The 18,076-nt window shown below is 41.7% G+C and overlaps 1 protein-coding gene across 1 annotated transcript in view; it reads right to left on the bottom strand.

Annotated features, from left to right (window-relative positions):
- The window catches only part of LGR4 (leucine rich repeat containing G protein-coupled receptor 4), a 98,052-nt gene that overhangs the window by 32,631 nt on the left and 47,345 nt on the right, over positions 1 to 18,076 (bottom strand). The window contains exon 2 of the mRNA XM_082629208.1: positions 13,413 to 13,484. Within this exon, the coding sequence (XP_082485334.1) occupies positions 13,413 to 13,484 (72 nt within the window). The remainder of the gene's footprint in view (positions 1 to 13,412; positions 13,485 to 18,076) is intronic.

Below are 18,076 nucleotides of genomic sequence, written 5' to 3'. Positions count from 1 at the left end.
GAGGCCACAACAGTGAGAGGCCCGCGTACCGCGAAAAAAAAAAAAAAAGGTAACACTGCTATTTAAGGTGTGGGGAAAGCTGACTTCGCTTTTCTGCATGTTTTCTCCTCTTGTTTCATTGCTACTCCCCCACGCCCCTCTGCTCTCCTAACGGGACAGAACTACTTGGGCTTGATTTGAAAGTGCTATGGCAACAATTTTCTCTCTTAACCTGTTCTGGTAGTATATCTTCTTAAGGAAGTGGGATGGACCTTGAACATGAGAACACCAGTCTCCCGGTCAACAGTGTTATCTCAACACACGCTTGGTCGTGCACACAATCACACAGAATTAAAACAAGTCTAGCAGGACTTCAAATGGGGACACAGTCTATCTCAAGGCAACTCCTATTTATTCTGCTTGTTAAAACAGTCCCAGAAGCAGAGATGGAGAGGGTAGAGACAGAGAAAGGGTGGAGGAGAGGGAAACTGATCCATTAGCCTTCCACGCTCCCTTCGGATTTGGAACCGTTCCAGGAAACAGGATACAAGTGGCTCAGCGTATAATGTCTTTGTGAGTCTGTTTTGTGTGCATTTTTATTCATAAGGACCATGGATTCACATTAGGGGCTCCTTTTAGGGGAGGCTAGAGTTTTCAATTATATCCTCGATTCTTAGTGCATATGCTACATGATATTTTCTATCTGCCGTGCCTCCCAGAAGAAGGAAAGCAGAAACAGCACTGGTTAAATGGACACTGGTCCATGGTCACCTGTGCCAGAGGGTTCATACCTTCGTGAGATGTGCTGAATAGACTGCAATTGCTTCACTTGGGAAGCAATTTAAAGCAACAAGGGAGGCGAGTGTGAAATAGAGAGTATGCCAATTGGCGTTATGTCTCTGAAAAGTGCCTGGATTTAGGTTTCTTCTGGTCTATGACAGAAATGTCCCCGTAGCCATTTGGCTGGAATTCCAGCCAAGAATCAGTGGGGTAAGGACTATACTATCCACACTGACTAGACACAGGGGCTGGCTGGGGGGAGGGCGAAGGAGGGGTCAGAAGCTTCCAGCAGCTGTCGTGAGGAACGGACAGAGGGAGGCAAAGCAACTGCAGCAGGAAGCCCCAGGCCCCAGCACGCGCTGCAAGCCAACAACAGAGAGATGTGCTTGTGGCAATTTCTCTGTCCCCTGGTGGAGAGGACCTGGACCCTAGGTGACAGAGCCACAGCCTCCCAGCCGCTCACATGCCCACCGCCACTTTGCAGAGGTAGTTACCAGATGGCCTGGCCTCGTGGCAAGTCCTGCCAGAAGAACGGCTGTGAGCACCACCCTTCCCTTCTGGGCCCCGTTTATCTACCGCTTGGCCACGGCTTCTCACCTCCCTCACCATTTCTTTCCACACCTACGTGTCCCCACCCCCAAGAGATCCTCATTCAATGCCACGCATACGACCTCTCACAGATGGGACCCACACACATCCAGGCTGCCCCTCCTGAGATGCCGTTAAATTCTCTCGAGGGGGTGCACCAGCACGGTGCCACGCTCTGTGCCAAGTTCCACAGATGCAACCACGAGCCCTGACTCTGCCTTCAGAGGTGGCGCGTCCAGTTCAAAACTGAACTGGGCCAGGAAGGCCACGCACGGGGAAGCGTCCAACAGGAGGTGAGCGACACTCTCCTAGTAAATAAAATTTGACATCAGCAGGACCCAAAATGTTTGCAACAGTTTTTTTTTTTTTTTATTAGAACCCTGGCAGTCTTTTTTTTTTTTTTTTTTTGGAGTATAATTGCTTAACAGTGGTGTGTTAGTTTCTGCTTTATAACAAAATGAATCAGTTATACATTTACATATGTTCCCATATCCCCTCCCTCTTGCGTCTCCCTCCCACCCTCCCTATCCCACCCCTCCAGGCAGTCACAAAGCACAGAGCTCATCTCCCTGTGCTATGCGGCTGCTTCCCACTAGCTATCTACCTTACGTTTGGTAGTGTACACATGTCCATGCCTCTCTTTCACTTTGTCACAGCTTACCCTTCCCCCTCCCCATATCCTCAAGTCCATTCTCTAGTAGGTCTGTGTCTTTATTCCCGTCTTACCCCTATGTTCTTCATGACATTTTTTTCCTTAAATTCCATATATATGTGTCAGCATACAGTATTTGTCTTTCTCTTTCTGACTTACTTCACTCTGTATGACAGACTCTAGGTCCATCCACCTCATTACAAACAGCTCAATTTCATTTGCGGTACGTGGGCCTCTCACTGTTGCGGCCTCTCCCGTTGCGGAGCACAGGCTCCGGACGCACAGGCTCAGCGGGCATCAGCCGCTCCGCAGCATGCAGGATCCTCCTGGACCGGGGCACGAACCCATGTCCCCTGCATCGGCAGGCAGACTCTTAACCACTGTACCACCAGGGAAGCCCTTTGCAACAGTTTTAAAAGTAAAATTTACAAAAACTTATAATGTGTACCTCTAATAAGTCCTTAATCATCTATTTATTTATATCTTAAGGCCCTACGATGGGCTCAGAACTCTGCTGGATCCTGTGAAAAATTAAGAACTCAAGAAGTGTACTGTTCCCATTTAGGGATATTTGGTATCAGTACATCTTAACAAAAACTAACATTTGTGTAACAGCTTTCATTGTCATTACCCGACCATGTTGCAGTAGGCCTGCTCCTATTATTATTTTTTTAAACAGATGAGGAAAGTGAGCCTCTGTTTCCTCTGTGCCTTGTCTAAGATCCTACAGCATAGCTAAAGAATGTCAAATCTTAGAAATAAAATAAGGTAATCAAAACAAAACAATGGAATCCCTAGAAACAAAACCATGTTGTTTTGTGACTGACTTTCAAAGGACCAAAGGATGTGGCTGCTTTCTTGGTAACACCAAGGGCCAACAACTGACTAGCATCCTTGACAGGTCTCCTTGGACATTCTTCCCACCAAGGTTAAATAAACTTCATCCGCCACAGTAGAGCAGAGTCCTGAATCAACTAACAATGTTTTACTCTATTTCTTCACATACCAGGGAAGAGTTTTATACTTTCCTATAACTTTCATGGAAGAAAATGTAAAAATTAAATATATTTTTTGAACATGCATGTATTAAGAACCCTTATTATTCCCAAGGTTTTTTAATGTAGTCTTCCTTCGCAGAGAAGGGGAAAATTATTTCATATATATATATCATGTTACATAGTTCTATCTAAATGCACAAAAATGAAAGCAGTGATGCTTAAAAAAAATAAGCTTGTCTGGGCTTCCCTGGTGGCGCAGTGGCTGAGAGTCCACCTGCCGGTGCAGGGGGCGTGGGTTTGTGCCTCGGTCCAGGGGGATCCCATGTGCCGCAGAGTGGCTGGGCCCTTGGGCCATGGCCGCTGAGCCTGCGCGTCCAGAGCCTGTGTTCCGCAACGGGAGAGGCCACAATGGTGAGAGACCCACATACTGAAAAAAAAAGAAAAAAGAAAAAAAAAAAAGCTTGTCCTTGCTAAAACTCAGTCTACAGGCCATCTAGAACTAGTCCACATACTAAAAGAGCTTTATTCAATTCAAAGAAACTTAAGTTCCACCAGCACCCGACTGCCCTTTTGTGTCTCTCACTTCCTCTTATAGTAAGTAACCCATAGAAGACTTTAATTTATAGGTAAATCAATAAAAAACCTGGCAATAGTTACATTTCCTGAGCAAAGTTTATCCTGACAACCTAGTCATTTATCTTCTGGCACTAAACACATGTAATATCTAGCCATATGAGGAAATATGTTACAGCTTAAAAAAAAAAAATTACAGCTAACATCAACCAACAAATATTGACCTTCTACTACAAGCCAAACACCATAGGTATGGCAAAGTTAAGTACTGAGTTTTCCCAAGACGTTTCTCATTTCTTTTCTTTTAAATAAGGATAATTCATTAAACATAAGACGTCAATGGAATTTAGTTTTTATGTAGGCTGATAATAAATTCAAAATAAGAAGAGATCCTTTGTCTTAACCCTTCCCTCAATTTCAAATTCAAAAATGTGGTCACTGTCACCAAAGGTCATGCAGGAGGTGTGTGACAATAAGTGCTGCTCTTAGAGGAAAGTCCTTGGAGTTGAATAGACAGGTGCACACTGACACGCTTAGAGCACAAAATAACAAGGCACTCAATCCAGCACTAAATGGTGAGGGGCAGAGAAAGTGCAAGAGGAATTTGGATAAGGACCAGGGAAGGCTTCTTATGGCAGAAAGGGCTCAAAATAGACTGAATAAAATGGGTAAGATGTGAATTGGATAGAGAGGAACTATGGTACATACTGTTGGTTGCCTACCACATACCCACTCAAGCCTTCCTGGCACAGCCTGAGTTTATTCAAATATGACTTAGCTCCATGAGTAAATTCTGATTGGTCTTAACCAATCATGCTGAGAAAAGAAATTACATACATATACTAAGAGAAAAGTCGGGAAGTATAAACAACAAAATATTAACCGTGGGTATTGCTCAGTGTAAGATAATAGGTGATTATTTTTCCTCCCTTCTCCTTATCTTTCTATGCATCCAGACTTTAAAAATGGAGTAGCCATTAATTTTAGGATCATTTCCTTACAAAGGCAAGTGCATCAATGAAACAAGTATTTCTAGCAGCTCTAACACAATCTTTGATGTACACATAAAGTCCAGCAGGGGAAAATGATGAACAAATTCTGAGTTAAAATTCTCCTAAAGCATAAAAAAATTGTGTTAAATAAGCATGGCTTGACTAAGAGTGGACAATACATGAAAGAAATGACTTAGCCTATTTCCTTACTGGAAAATTCAATCATGCCAGTAGAATATTAAAGACATTTTCACTTACTTGTAGTCAGTACTACTTTTAGTCAAAGAACAAATAATTAGCTTTGATTAAAATAGGTAAATGAGCCAGCACACTGTGGTTACATTAGCCTCTCTACACTTTCTGAATTCCTGGTGAAACACTCTAACAACGAACTGTTGATTCTCCTGCTTGATTTCCCCTAGTTGCTTATGAAACACTAACTTATCAAACCCCAATTTTGAGTATATCGCATGTTTCACTGCCTCTACTTCTAAGCTGCTAAGCACTATAGGACAAAGTTACAGAGCCTGCTGGTTCCACTGTAAATTTATATTATCTAGGCTTTAACCTTCCTATTCTTCAGTGATCCTTTGTTCATTTCAGGTTGACCCAAGTAAACAAACATTTCCTACAGTCGACTACTCACTAGGTTCCAGTGAGCCGTGATAACTATGGTTTCTTTCTCTCAGATGTGTCCTCCTTCCCCCTTCTGCTTCCTTTGGGGGACTTCTTCTCTACTCCGGGCGGTCCTAGTGAGGATGAGCCCAGGACCCAGGATGGACCATGCCAACCCAAACAGAAGAGAGTGACTAGTTCAAGGACAGGCACATGAAGCCAGCCTGGCCAACGAAAGTTCTCCTAGGACTTTTCTGCTGAAAGCAGCAAGAAAGACTTTAGATATTCATCTTGGATCTCAAGATGCAAAGATGTACGTGGGGGCTGCTGAAGGTTATTTCTCCCACTATAGAACAAAGAACAAAGCCAAAACACAAAAGTAGAGACAAATGAAGCTGAGAAATGGAAAGCATGAGAAAACTCTCACAACTGTGAAACCTCGAGATCCAGGACCATCTGAAGCCAACTCCACCTCTAGACTTCCTAGATCTACATGAAACAATAAATCCTCCATTATGCCTCAGCTGGGTTTTTGTCTCTTACACCCTGTGGACTCCTGTCAGATACAGGACATATTCCAAACTTTATCTTCTCTCCCCAAACCAGAAACTACCTACTAGCAGTCCCCAAATGCCTGCTTCATGATGAACTTCTTTATCCCAAAGTTACTCTCACAACCCTCAGTAGAAGTGACTCTTAAAAAAAAAAACACACAACTTAGGGCTTCCCTGGTGGTGCAGTGGTTGAGAGTCCGCCTGCCGATGCAGGGGACACGGGTTCGTGCCCCGGTCCCGGAAGATCCCACATGCTGCGGAGCGGCTGGGCCCGCGAGCCATGGCTGCTGAGCCTGCGCGTCCGGAGCCTGTGCTCCGCAACGGGAGAGGCCACAACAGTGAGAGTCCCGTGTACCGCAAAAAAAAAAAAAAAAAAAAAACACAACTTAAATTCAAGGCCTCTTCTCATAATCTGGCTGTGGGCACCTTTCTCTAGCATGTCAATGTTGATCCTTCATTTCTTGTGAAAAACCTCCCCTCCTGCAGCTCCCCGGGCACAGCTCTGCCCTAGTTCTGCTCCTCTGGCACTTGGTCTTCTTCCCACACCCTGATTCAAGTGTTTCCCAACAAGTTGTCTTTGGCCTCCTTCCTCTTCCTTCTACCCTCTCTCCCTTGGCAAGCTCTTTCAACCTAATGTTTCCAGTAATCCCCTCAAAATAAAAGACTCTAAAATCTATACCCATGAAACTCCATTCTATAATCCACACCCATAAATCTCTAGTCTCAACTCCACACCTATATTTCCAGACACCCCTACCCACCTCTCACCTAAATTCAAGATGTATGTTCAAAAACCGCATATGCTGTCTTCTCTTCTGAGACAGTTTCTCTTTCTGCATGGTCTTTCATTTTGTCAAAGCACCACCAGACTCCTGGTAATCTAAAGATGAAGTGTTATCGACGACACCCCCTGTCATCCCAGCTGAGATGTCCTCTTGCTTCTATTCCCATAGCATCTTTGGCCGAGTTCCCTCCTCCCTCTCGCTGCCTCTCATCTACCCTAGTTCAGAGTCTTACAAGTCTCACCTGGACTATTGCCATAATCATCTTCATCTGTCTCCTACACTCTCTCAACCCCAAGCATCCTAACCTCTGCTATGAGACTATACTGATGGAAGGTCACATCTGATCAAGTCATTTCCTAGCTCAAAAAACTTCCATAGCCACACAAAACTTGACACTCCTCCATGAGTCTGCCAAGAAAGGTCCTCAGCCTGGCCCTGAACTCCTTTCAAGGTTTCTTTCCCATAATTTCCTTTCAGGAATTCAGTCCTAAACTCAAACCAAATACCACAGCATTCCTCTCCCTATCCCAGTCTGTCACCATATCTTTGCTCATCCTCCTTTTTCCACATCTCATGAATAACTCCTACTATCCCTCGAGGCTCTCCAGAAATGCCAGCTCTTTGATGAAGCCTTCCTTAATCTTTTTGCTTGAAGTTATTTCCCTTCTCCTTTGAACTCCCGAAACTCTACAACACCATTCACTCATCTCTCTGGAAGGCAAGAATCCCATTTTAATTCAACACTGCACATAGCGCTTTACCTAACACAAGTTTGGTGAATCAATGGATTGTCTAATAAGTCTTTCCTCATCCTTTCCACGTTTACCAGGCCCATTGCTAACATGCTGTGTGACCTTGGGAAAGTTACTCAACCTCTCTGAGGAAAAACTCAGCTTCCTCATCAGTAAAATGGGAATAAATATAGCTTACAGAGTTTTATGAGTTGAAACAAAACAATGATTGTTCTAGGAGGGCCTATCCGGTACACAGTAGGGCCAATTAGTACAAGGTCCCTCCATTTCTCTTTTCATCCTTATAATCTAATCTGAGAGCTCTCCACATGACACACAGGGAATGGTATGAATCAGAGCATTGATATTCCTCTGTGAGATGATTATGTACTTCCCAACAGCAAGTGTAGGGATCATCGCTACCAAGTCATCCTATCAGAGCACTAAAAAGTGGGACAAGAGAATGCTTCAAAGAATGTAATATTTTTAACTGTCAAATATCACTGGAGCGGGCTTCCCTGGTGGCGCAGTGGTTGAGAGTCCGCCTGCCGATGCAGGGGGCACGGGTTCGTGCCCCAGTCCAGGAAGATCCCACATGCCGCAGAGCGGCTAGGCCCATGAGCCATGGCCGCTGAGCCTGCGCGTCCAGAGCCTGGGCTCCGCAACGGGAGAGGCCACAACAGTGAGAGGCCCGCGTAAGGCAAAACAAAACAAAACAATATATATATCACTGGAGCGACTGAGGAACTCTTCTGCCTTTTTGGGGAAATTATTGCAGTTGATAAAACTTATCTGAGAAGTCTTCATCAAGGGAGTAAAGTTAAGCAAGTCAAACGTTAGTTTGGAAGCAAAGGAAATTCCTTGTAAGTATCGGAAGAGAACAATCATCAGCTATTTTCTAGAACTCTAAACAACCCAGTAAGACTATTTGAGACTACTTATGCATCTCAGAGATATGCAAGGTGACAGGATATAGTGGACATGGAACTGAACTAGGTAGGTCTAATTCTGGCTCAGATACATACTCACTGCAGCACTTGGAACAAGTCACTCATCTACTGCTGAGCCTTGATATTCTCATCTATAAGATGGTGTGGCTAGACCAGAAAACCTCATTCTAGGAAGACCTCCTTGTTAACAAGTGTTTTGTTCAATGAACTTATTACTAAGGGAAATGTTGGGCAGCCAACCACCTTTGATGGTTAGCTGTGGACATACTTAGAATTGCAGACGGTAGTAAGTAGATGTCCTCTTAAGTTTCCTTCCAATCCTGTGCCTCTTGAGGCAGTATCATAGCTTAGAAATTAAGAGGAAAGACTTGAATCAGATCGACATGTATTCAAATCCTGGCTCTGCTATTTACTATATGACCCAGGGAGTTTTTCACCTCTCTAAAACTTCCATGTCCTCATGTATAAATTAGGGTGATGATAAATTCTATCTACCTCATCAGGACAGGGGTCTTGTGAACATTAAACCAGATAGTATGCACTAAGTTTTCAGTACATAATAAACTCTCAATAAATGTTGGCTGCCATTATTATTTCTATTGAACCCTAAAATAATTTCCCTTTGCCAGGCTTGACCAATTTTAATTATATGCAGTAACTCAAATAGAGACCACAAAACATAGTTTTAGAAATTCAAAATGGATTAGCACGACAGCAACCAGATGCACCTTGTGGTTCTAAATTGTATCCTGAACCAGAATTTTTTTTTTTTTTGCTATAAAGAATATTAGTGGAGCAGCTATCAAATCTGAATAAGAATTACATACCAGATAATAAGTATCAATGCTAGTTTTCTGAGTTTGACAACAGTACTGCAATTATTTAAGCAAACGTCCTTGTGTTTTTGGAATAAACAATGCACTATGCAGAGGTAAAGGAAAATTATGATTACAACTTACTTTCAAATGGCTCAGAAAAAAATGTACACACTTTGAATATTGTGTGCATGTATGTGTCTGTATGCAGTCTTATATGTAAGTATTGGCTAAATTAAAGTATTTGAAATTTTTAGTTTTGACCCACTCTGTATCTCCCTGTTCAAATTACTAGTCCTCTTTTGGAAAGTAATGCCTCTACTTAGAATTAATTGTCCTACGCACCAAAAAAACGAGCACTCAGAGACCTAATTTTCACTTTAGCATTGCAAAGAGTTCCAAAGTCAAAGTACATTTTGAAATGGATAGAACTAGCCCAGTCTTATAGTATGTATTGAACAATAACTGTGCAAGTGCCAAAGCTGGCAATGGTTTCCACTGCTGTTGCAACATCTAAGCTCAAAGTAACATCCATGGATTTCTCAGTGGGAGGCTACAGAAAAGTAGTTGGATATTCCTTCTGCTGTTTCTAATTAAATCAATTTCACAACTCCACATTTCAGCCATTCCCTAAATGGCTACCAATGCCCTGACAGGTCCCAAGGAGAGCCAAAAATAGTTGTGGCGGCATCACATCAGACAATCAATCCTGTGGATACTAAATTAGTATTTTCCAAAGATTCTGCCTTTCCTTTCACATTGCTAACAGAAACCTATATCGGCCCACTCCAACTCCCATCTCCAGGCAAAACAACCTCTCCCCCAAATACTTCAAGAAAGACTGCAATGTTTAAGGGGATTAGTGAAATTTACATTACTCATGTCAGTGTAGCACTTCATGGTCACAAAGCACTTTTACGTAAATAATCCCCTCTTCCCTTTACAATACTACTGTGAAGAGTCCCATTTTAAAGAGTAGGAAACTGAGGTGCGAAAATCAAGAGACTGTCCCAAGATTTTAGACATTTTATGGATTGAATTCAGGGCCAGACCCTATGTTTTTAGATACCCAGAGAAAGAAGGGGGAAAAACCATCAGTGAATGGCATCTAGTCATTCAGGACAAAGAATCCTAGTCGCCTCCCTATCGCTCACTCTCATACCCAATTCAACTCCTTCAGGATAAAGTCTAGACTCCTTAGCTTAAAAAGTCCCCTGATGATCTGGCCACATCTCCTAACATTTCTCTACCTTTCAGTATTTCACATTTCTCTGTATTTCAACTGGAATAACTAACAACTTCCTAACATTTCCTAAGTGTCCTAACACTTCTGAAATGTCTACCTCCATGCCTTTGCACATGTTATAAGGGTCTTCCTGGGGCACCCTTACTACCCATCCTCACCTGGCTAATTCCCATGTGTCCTTCAAGACTCAGCTGAAGCTATTCTGGAAAGTTTTTCCCAAATCCTCCAGTCTCAAGTAAACAGGTTATTTCAGGCTTCTGCTGACCCAGCATTCACTTGTTGGACAGTCTTTACCACGTTGCACCAAGTGTTGGTTCCACCTCTTCCTCTGGATCCATGTTATCCAACTGAACTTTCTGCAATGATGGAAACTTTCTATATCCACATTGTCCATCACAATAGCCACTAGCCACAGGTGGTTACTGAGCACATGAAAGATGGCTAATTCAACTAAAGAACTGGGTTTTTTATTTAAGTTTAATTTTTGTAAATCTAGATTTAAATAACCACCTGTGGCTACAGCGCAGCTCTAGACAAACTGTCAGCTCCAAGGACAAACACCATACTTACTTTTCTCGGTATCCCTGACACTGACCACAGGACCTGGCACAGAGCAGGATTCAGTGTTTGTCGAAAGAATAAGTGAATGTGTAAGTATCTATAAACACTTATTAAGTTGGGAAGTGATTCCACCCAATATTCCCAGCATTCTGGATTATCATATAAAATTCGGCCAAACCAGTCACATCTTGTAAAGCGCACCTTATTAACTATCATGGGGGAAAAAAAATCCTCAGTAAATCACTCATTTCTGCTCAGGGCACTTTAGCTTCACAATCACGCTTAAATGACTTCCAGATGACTTCTGGACAAAGGGTGACGCTGTTTATGAAATATTACAATACTCATGCAGCATCATTTTGGAATGTCGAACTCAACTGCAGTGTTTTATAAAGAAAAAACATGGGCTTTTTACCCTGATTCTATTAACATAGAAAAGAAATTCCCTTGAATGCCTTAAGTATTCCCAGCATATTAAAGACTATTCTGAAGAATTCTGTAAAATTAACCATCAACTCTCCTGACTGAATTCATTTTTGAAATCCCATACAGTATTTGGAGAAACTGTACAGACTTGATTTGATGGGCTTCCTCACTGCCATAAGCAGAATGCAGAGAGAACATGACCTCCTACAAAGGACTAGCAGTCAAATCCAATTTGGTTCCAATTAAAACTCTCGGTTGACAGAATTCATGAGCTTGACATACGCTCGGTCATTTGAGATTTTAAGAAATCCAAGATGTGAACTTCACAAAGCAGAGATTAACCAGGGCGGACTCCGCATCCAGGCACCCACTACCAAATCCCTCCCGAGTGCACTGGCTGGCAACCAAAGGCATCGACAAACTGGTCGGCACACACCGCCCACCCAGAGCAAGGAGGGCTTCTCCGTTTCCCACCCGGTGCGTCTCACATCCCTGGTGGTGATACAACGGCTGAACAACTGCTCATTAATGGCCTTTCGCTGTATAATTACTTCTGTAAAGGGAGACTAATCCTAAAGTCTAAAACTGTATGTGAAATAAAAAGAAATAGGTGAAGCATCCTAGAGCTTGACTGGGCGGGTGGGAAGTGAGGAATTCAAATACATAGTTCACTGCTTTTTCATTGAATTTAAATGTTTAATTAAAACCAAAGAGCTAATTCTTACAAAATAATTAATGTTCACTCAAGGAAAAAAAAAAGGCAAAAATAAAGTAAAACATACATTTAAACCTTGTACCAATGGCAACAGTTGGTATATAGGCTGCAGCTTCGTTTCCCCTTTAGGCACTTTTAAAATAGTGAAATAAATACCAGCCAGCACTTACGTAACACTCACTCTGCTTCATGCACTGTCCTGAGTATTTAACATCTATTTAATTCATTCTGTCTTATCTGCACCTTAAAGACAAAGAAACTGAACAGAGGGAGGTTAAGTAGCTTGACCCAGTTCACAAGCTTAGAAATGGCACATAATCTCTGTCCAATTTTTTCTGTGGGAACATTATGTTCAACTAAGCAGTGTGGGAAGAAAAACTTCTCCTTAACTTCACTAAATCCTTAACTGCTGTTTCAATACTCTATCAGAAGCAGCGAGCACAACCTGCTTGGCTTATATTTGACTCCTGTTCCCCATGTGCGGGGAGGGGCCGAGTTAAGATAGGAGACAGTCACTGACTTGGATCCAATACTCAACAGCTGGCTGTAGGGCACAATCCGTAATATGAATTTAGATTCCTTCAGGGCCACAGCTCTTTGATGTTCTTACCATCAAACTGTCACCTTCTTGCCTCTACATATTACATAACACACTGGCTTAGCCGTTTTTAAAAGCCTCCATTTAACTTGAGTCAACTCTGCTTTTATTTTTTTAACCTGGATTCTTAAAATCTATCGTTCCCAATTCCTATAAAATCTAAAAGTGCTTATTTTGATGATGAACTTCAAATAAGTGTGGAGAGCAAAACAAAATGGAGGTTATAACAGGTGGAAAGAAATTTTCCCCCATGTAAACTGTTAAATTGGAAATTTTAAACTGTTAAATTGGCAGTGACATGCCACTGCCAAGCTTGGAAACAGCCTTAATGTTAAAGGTGTTCTCAGAGACCCATAAGATGCTCCATGTCCTCATCCCAACCCCCAAGACCACCTGCCAATGTCCAAGGAGACAGTTTTCTGCTCGTTCACGTAGAGGTTGTCTGCCGCACCATGACCCTGAAATACTTTGGATTATTCTTTATGGTTCTGTTATCCACACAGCAACTCCTGTGGCAACCATGGTAATTACACTGCAGCCTTGTTAGCTTGGGATAACACTGTAATTAACCTGTGTCACTGCTGCATTCATGGTCATAATAATTGTGGCAAAAAAGTCCTATGCAAGTAGCATTTTTCATTCTGGCTTTCAAAAATAACTTCAGCAATCATACTTCTTAAAAATTCAAATTTGTTTTGCCCCAAAACATATGATTTCCTCTGCACAAAGGCCACTGAACCAAGCTCTCTGAGTGCCCCCAGAGAAACAGTAGACCATCTCTGTCATAAGAGCTCCCAAAGAGAATAGGAGAAACAAACAAATAAACAAAAAACATTTCTCGAAAGAATACTTACAGCTCCTCTAGAAAAGGGAAGTTCTTAAATGCATCTTCTGGTAACTGAGTAATGTTGTTCATGCTGATATCCCTGGAAAACAAAGTTAAGAAGATTGTTAACTAAGTGATATTAGACTTAAAGCACTTAAGTCAACAGAAAAATAATTAGGTGCTAAAATTTTGTAAAGAAGCAAGAAAAATGAGCATAGAAGACAGAGATAGGAATAGTCATAATTTAGCTTCAGAATGCAATGCTCAGAAAACAGAAAAGTTAAATCTTTTATTATAAATTACATCCCATCATTTATAACATACCCAGATCCTGGGTTTTCACCCTTTAAGTATTCTTGGAAAAAAAAAATGTCTCCAAAGACCTACAATGAGTGAGCCGGTGTGGCTTTTCATTGCTCTGGTATTCAAAGTGCTGTACCTGATAAAAATAAACAAATGAATACCCAGAACTTGATAAAAGAGATCTGCAGGTATGGGTGGCTTCTTAAGCCACTGTCAGGGATAATAAAACAGGTCCTAACTGTACCCCAGTCGTATTTTCTGCAAAACCTATAAAAGTCCTCCAGGTAATAGCTGTAAGTAGATTTCATTTTTAGCCTATGAACAGATGCAGGCTGCAAACAAGTGCATACATGACAGGTATGCGGTCCATTCCCAGTTTCTCCTTAAAGAGGCAGCAGCAAGGAGGGTACGCACTCGACGATATCACTTGACAATTAACTAGTTCAAGCAGCTGAAAAAAATTCTTTATTAACCATTTCCTTCTTCTCTGGCAGCTGCCTTTTGAACTGGCTTTCTCCTTCCACACTCTACTTAATCTGGACACTGTGAAAGGCAGCTGAAGGCAGCCTCACCAGGGACAGCCCCCGCAGGCTCTGGGTTGCCTGCCTTACCCAGATGCCTCTGCCTCTTATTTGCTGTTAAATTCTCTGGCTCAGCCCACAGGTCTCTCCTTTCTAGAAACCACCATGAAAATTCACACATGTGACTTTCCCACAACTGGATTAGACATAATAGTCTAAGGAGGTGGAAGAGACATCAAGCACACAAAAAACAGCCGACAACAATACCACTGTTCTTTTCACTACTTTGGTCAGGTAAAAATCTCCTTTAAAGGACACATTGAGTATCAAGGTAGGTGAGTCCCTTCTCCCCATCTTTCCTCTCACGAACATTTAGAAATGGTACTTGCATCTCTTCTTACTAGCCTTTCCCAAGGCAGGTTTGGAAAACTTCTTGGCTTGGGAATGGCAGTTGCAAAAACAGCAGTAGCAGCTAACATGTTGAGAATACTGATCATGGGATAAGACTGCATATCAAATCTCACTTTACGACTGGGGAAACCAAGGCTCACGGGGGCAAAGTAACCTCCCTGAGGCCACCAACAAGTGGTGTAACAGGAAATGTGAGCTCCACAGTCCAAGATCTTAACTCCAAACTCTGAGTCTTCTAAAATATCATTTGAAACCTGCTACTTTGCTCCAGTACGTAGTTAAGACATAAAGCAAACCCTGAGTCCTACCAAGGTTAAAAAGAGGGAGGGATACTGCCTCCAAGACCTTGGCACAATCATCAGTGAATCTCAGGAAGAGCGCTTCTGCTTGATGAGTAAAAAAAAGAACTATAAATAGCTTTAGCCATTGAAGAAACAAACAAACTTCTGAAAATTCTCTGGAGACGAATCCCAAGACCATACAGATTCACATGCATTCCAAAATTGTCTATCATTAAAAACAACTCAAATTCTACTAAAGATAACTTACAAGAAAAACAAAATTAATATACTTTTCAAGGAATTATTATTTTTAAATGCAGGCCCTGATACTAATTTAATCAGCTATCGTTATCCCTGGAGAAGGGGGAGGGGGAACCCATTTTTCATAAACACTGGAGCAAGGTGCGAGAGAAATAGCACCCAAATAGGGGTCATATGGAATACTGTTTCATCCTGGGCTTCAGTTTGCTCATCTGTAAAATGGGGGAGTTGAACTGATTGATTGGGGGGCTTCCTGGCTTGACATTATATACTTCTGTGATTCACTTTTTTTTTTTCTTTTTTTGGGTAGTTTTCATGGAGGGGCTCATCCTCCCTGATGAAGATATATGGTTTCAACTGATGGAAAAGGCATGTTTCTGAAAAAATTTACCATAACGCAAAATTTAAAGACTACTAGTTTTCCATTATAAAACTACTGAGTCACTCCCACTGGAGCACATTTGCCCTTAACCAATAAATTCACTCTTAAGAATACAACAAAACTTTTACTCACGTTGAAAAGCAAAATAATAATGAGTAAGCAGTGATTCTGTAAAACATCACAAAATTTTGGTGTTCTTTAGTCGTTCCAATAAAAGGAGAAAGGACAACCATAATTTATTACTTTACAAAAGGAGGCACTCCATACTGTTTCCTCTTAAGTTTGGCACACCTGAATTCAGGTGAGTATCACAGCAACAGAAAAACTGACTGACTGCCTCACCAGAAAAAGACACATAATTATGAGAGAATTTATACCACGCTCTTCCCTGCATTCCAGTTTTTAAAAATGCGTACATCTATATAACTCTCTCATTATTTTCCCCCTCAGAGTAACAAGACATAACAGGTAGCTTTGCTGTGAGCTAGAAATGCAATTAGTGGGACTCCATATTTACAAACTAATATGTGTTAAACACGTGGTGAGGTTTTGTTTCAAAGCTTCAGGCTCAGAAACAACACTTGTTTCCAAATTGATCTAAATTTCACAGACTCAGAGTTCTATCTTTCTAGGAGTTTTCCATCATATTTTCTAGGCCTCAGTTACAAAGCATTTGTGAATAAGGAAGAGAAAAAAGCAAATAAATAAAAGAAAGGGAGGGGGGACCTGGAAGATGTTATCTCCAGAGAAGCTCTGGAAACATGTAGTTACAGAGTATAAGGTGGGTGGGTACTCATTTAAAATAATGAGGACTAATGGTGATAAACAACCTACAGACAGCCTTAGGAGTATATTCCAGACCTGACATCACCAATACCGGAAAGAGAGCTTGAGGCTGGAAAGGATGCTGGGGGTGATGAGTTAACTGTAACCATTTACAAATGGATGTCCTAAGCCAATAATTACAAATATATTGGGCTCATATGCCTATAAACTACTAAAATACATAAGTTAAAAAGTGGTATAGAAAATTTTCAGCTAGAAGGTAACACCTCTAGGTCAGTGCCTTGACATCCATTATGAGCAACACAATCTTGCAAGGAATATCTGTAATTAAACCCAGAGATCCACCATCCTGCGTTCCTACAAAGAAAATAAGTGTACCATAGAAAACAAAATAATCTTACAAGGTCAGAGCACCACCAACTCATAAACACCTCTGAAGAGTAATTTCAAGAGAACTGACAGCTTTACTTGAAGCCAGCCCAGCAATGGATGGAAGGGTGCAGGCTTGGGAGACCAAGGCTTACCTATCGATTCACCAGCACTAGCTCTGTGATCTTGGGCAAGCTGTTCACCTTTTCTGATTCCTAGCTTCTTCATTTGGATAAAGGGAGGAAGCCGTAACTAAACCTTGTAGAATTCTGTGAAGATCGGAAAAAGTCATCACATATAAGAAGCTAAATAAGTAACAGGTGTTATCTCATCATCCTCCGTGTTTTGGCTGCTCCTGGAAGCTGTGTGAATCTAGTGGACAGAGAGCCAGCAGGCCATGAATCTCACCGCCTTTGGTGGCCTTCCTTCCCAGAAAAGAAACCACTTTTACACAAGGGAAACACTAAATGGTGCAGAAGGTCTAGAACCTGGAGTTGTTCCTAACTACAAAACTGGATTCTCAACTCCAGAACTCCAGGAGTCGAAGCTGTTAAGATAGAAGAGCTCTTTGAGACCAAGTACTTTGTTTTAAAAGAAAAAAGTTGAAGCCCAGTTGTTGATGGAGAAGGGAGGGAGGGCGGAAATTACATTCTTACAGGAAATTATTAGAAGGACAGGAAAGACAAGAGCCATTTTCAAAAAGATCAGGAGGATTTCCAGCAGGGTAAGCGATGAAGCAGGGGACAGAACCTAGAGCTTTTGCTTAGTAGGGGGGAAATTCCTGAATGTATCTTCTCTACACATACTGGTTCTCTAACAGATTTCTTTATAGTTGGGCCTTTCAAGGTACACCAACTGGTACAGGGCAACATGCCTGCATATCACACCCAATGCAATATTCCCCAATTTTTACAACAGAGATCAAAAATGCAAAAGCACATCACCCCACGAGGAAAATAAAGGTGAATGCTCCAACACCAGCAGTCACCGATTTCAAAATCAACACTGAAATGGTGCAACTGTTTAATGGAAACTGCTAAATCTCCCCAGTGCTTAAACTCTCATCTTTTTTTTCCCTCATAAAATTCATTAATATTAAAGTATCTACAGAGTAGAGAGGAACATCATGTTTCAACAAGGTACCTTTTAAAATCCCTGTAAAATGCTCCCAAAGCGAGCCTAACCTGTTTGCTGATGGCCCAGCGTGTACCACCGTGGACTCTGCCACCACATGCTTGCTGGTCTGGGCCTTTTGCCATGGAATTATTTAATTTTAATATACTGTGATTGACCCATGTTATCTAACTTTGAATAAACCTTCCTATTTGTGTTAGATAAAACTGCACTGCTGCTGCCATAATGTTAATAGTAAGTCAAA

Source organism: Mesoplodon mirus, assembly GCF_964341445.2.
Source record: "Mesoplodon mirus genome assembly, chromosome: 7".
NCBI classification, from domain to species: domain Eukaryota; kingdom Metazoa; phylum Chordata; class Mammalia; order Artiodactyla; family Ziphiidae; genus Mesoplodon; species Mesoplodon mirus.
This window is presented reverse-complemented; position numbering and strand designations above follow the sequence as displayed.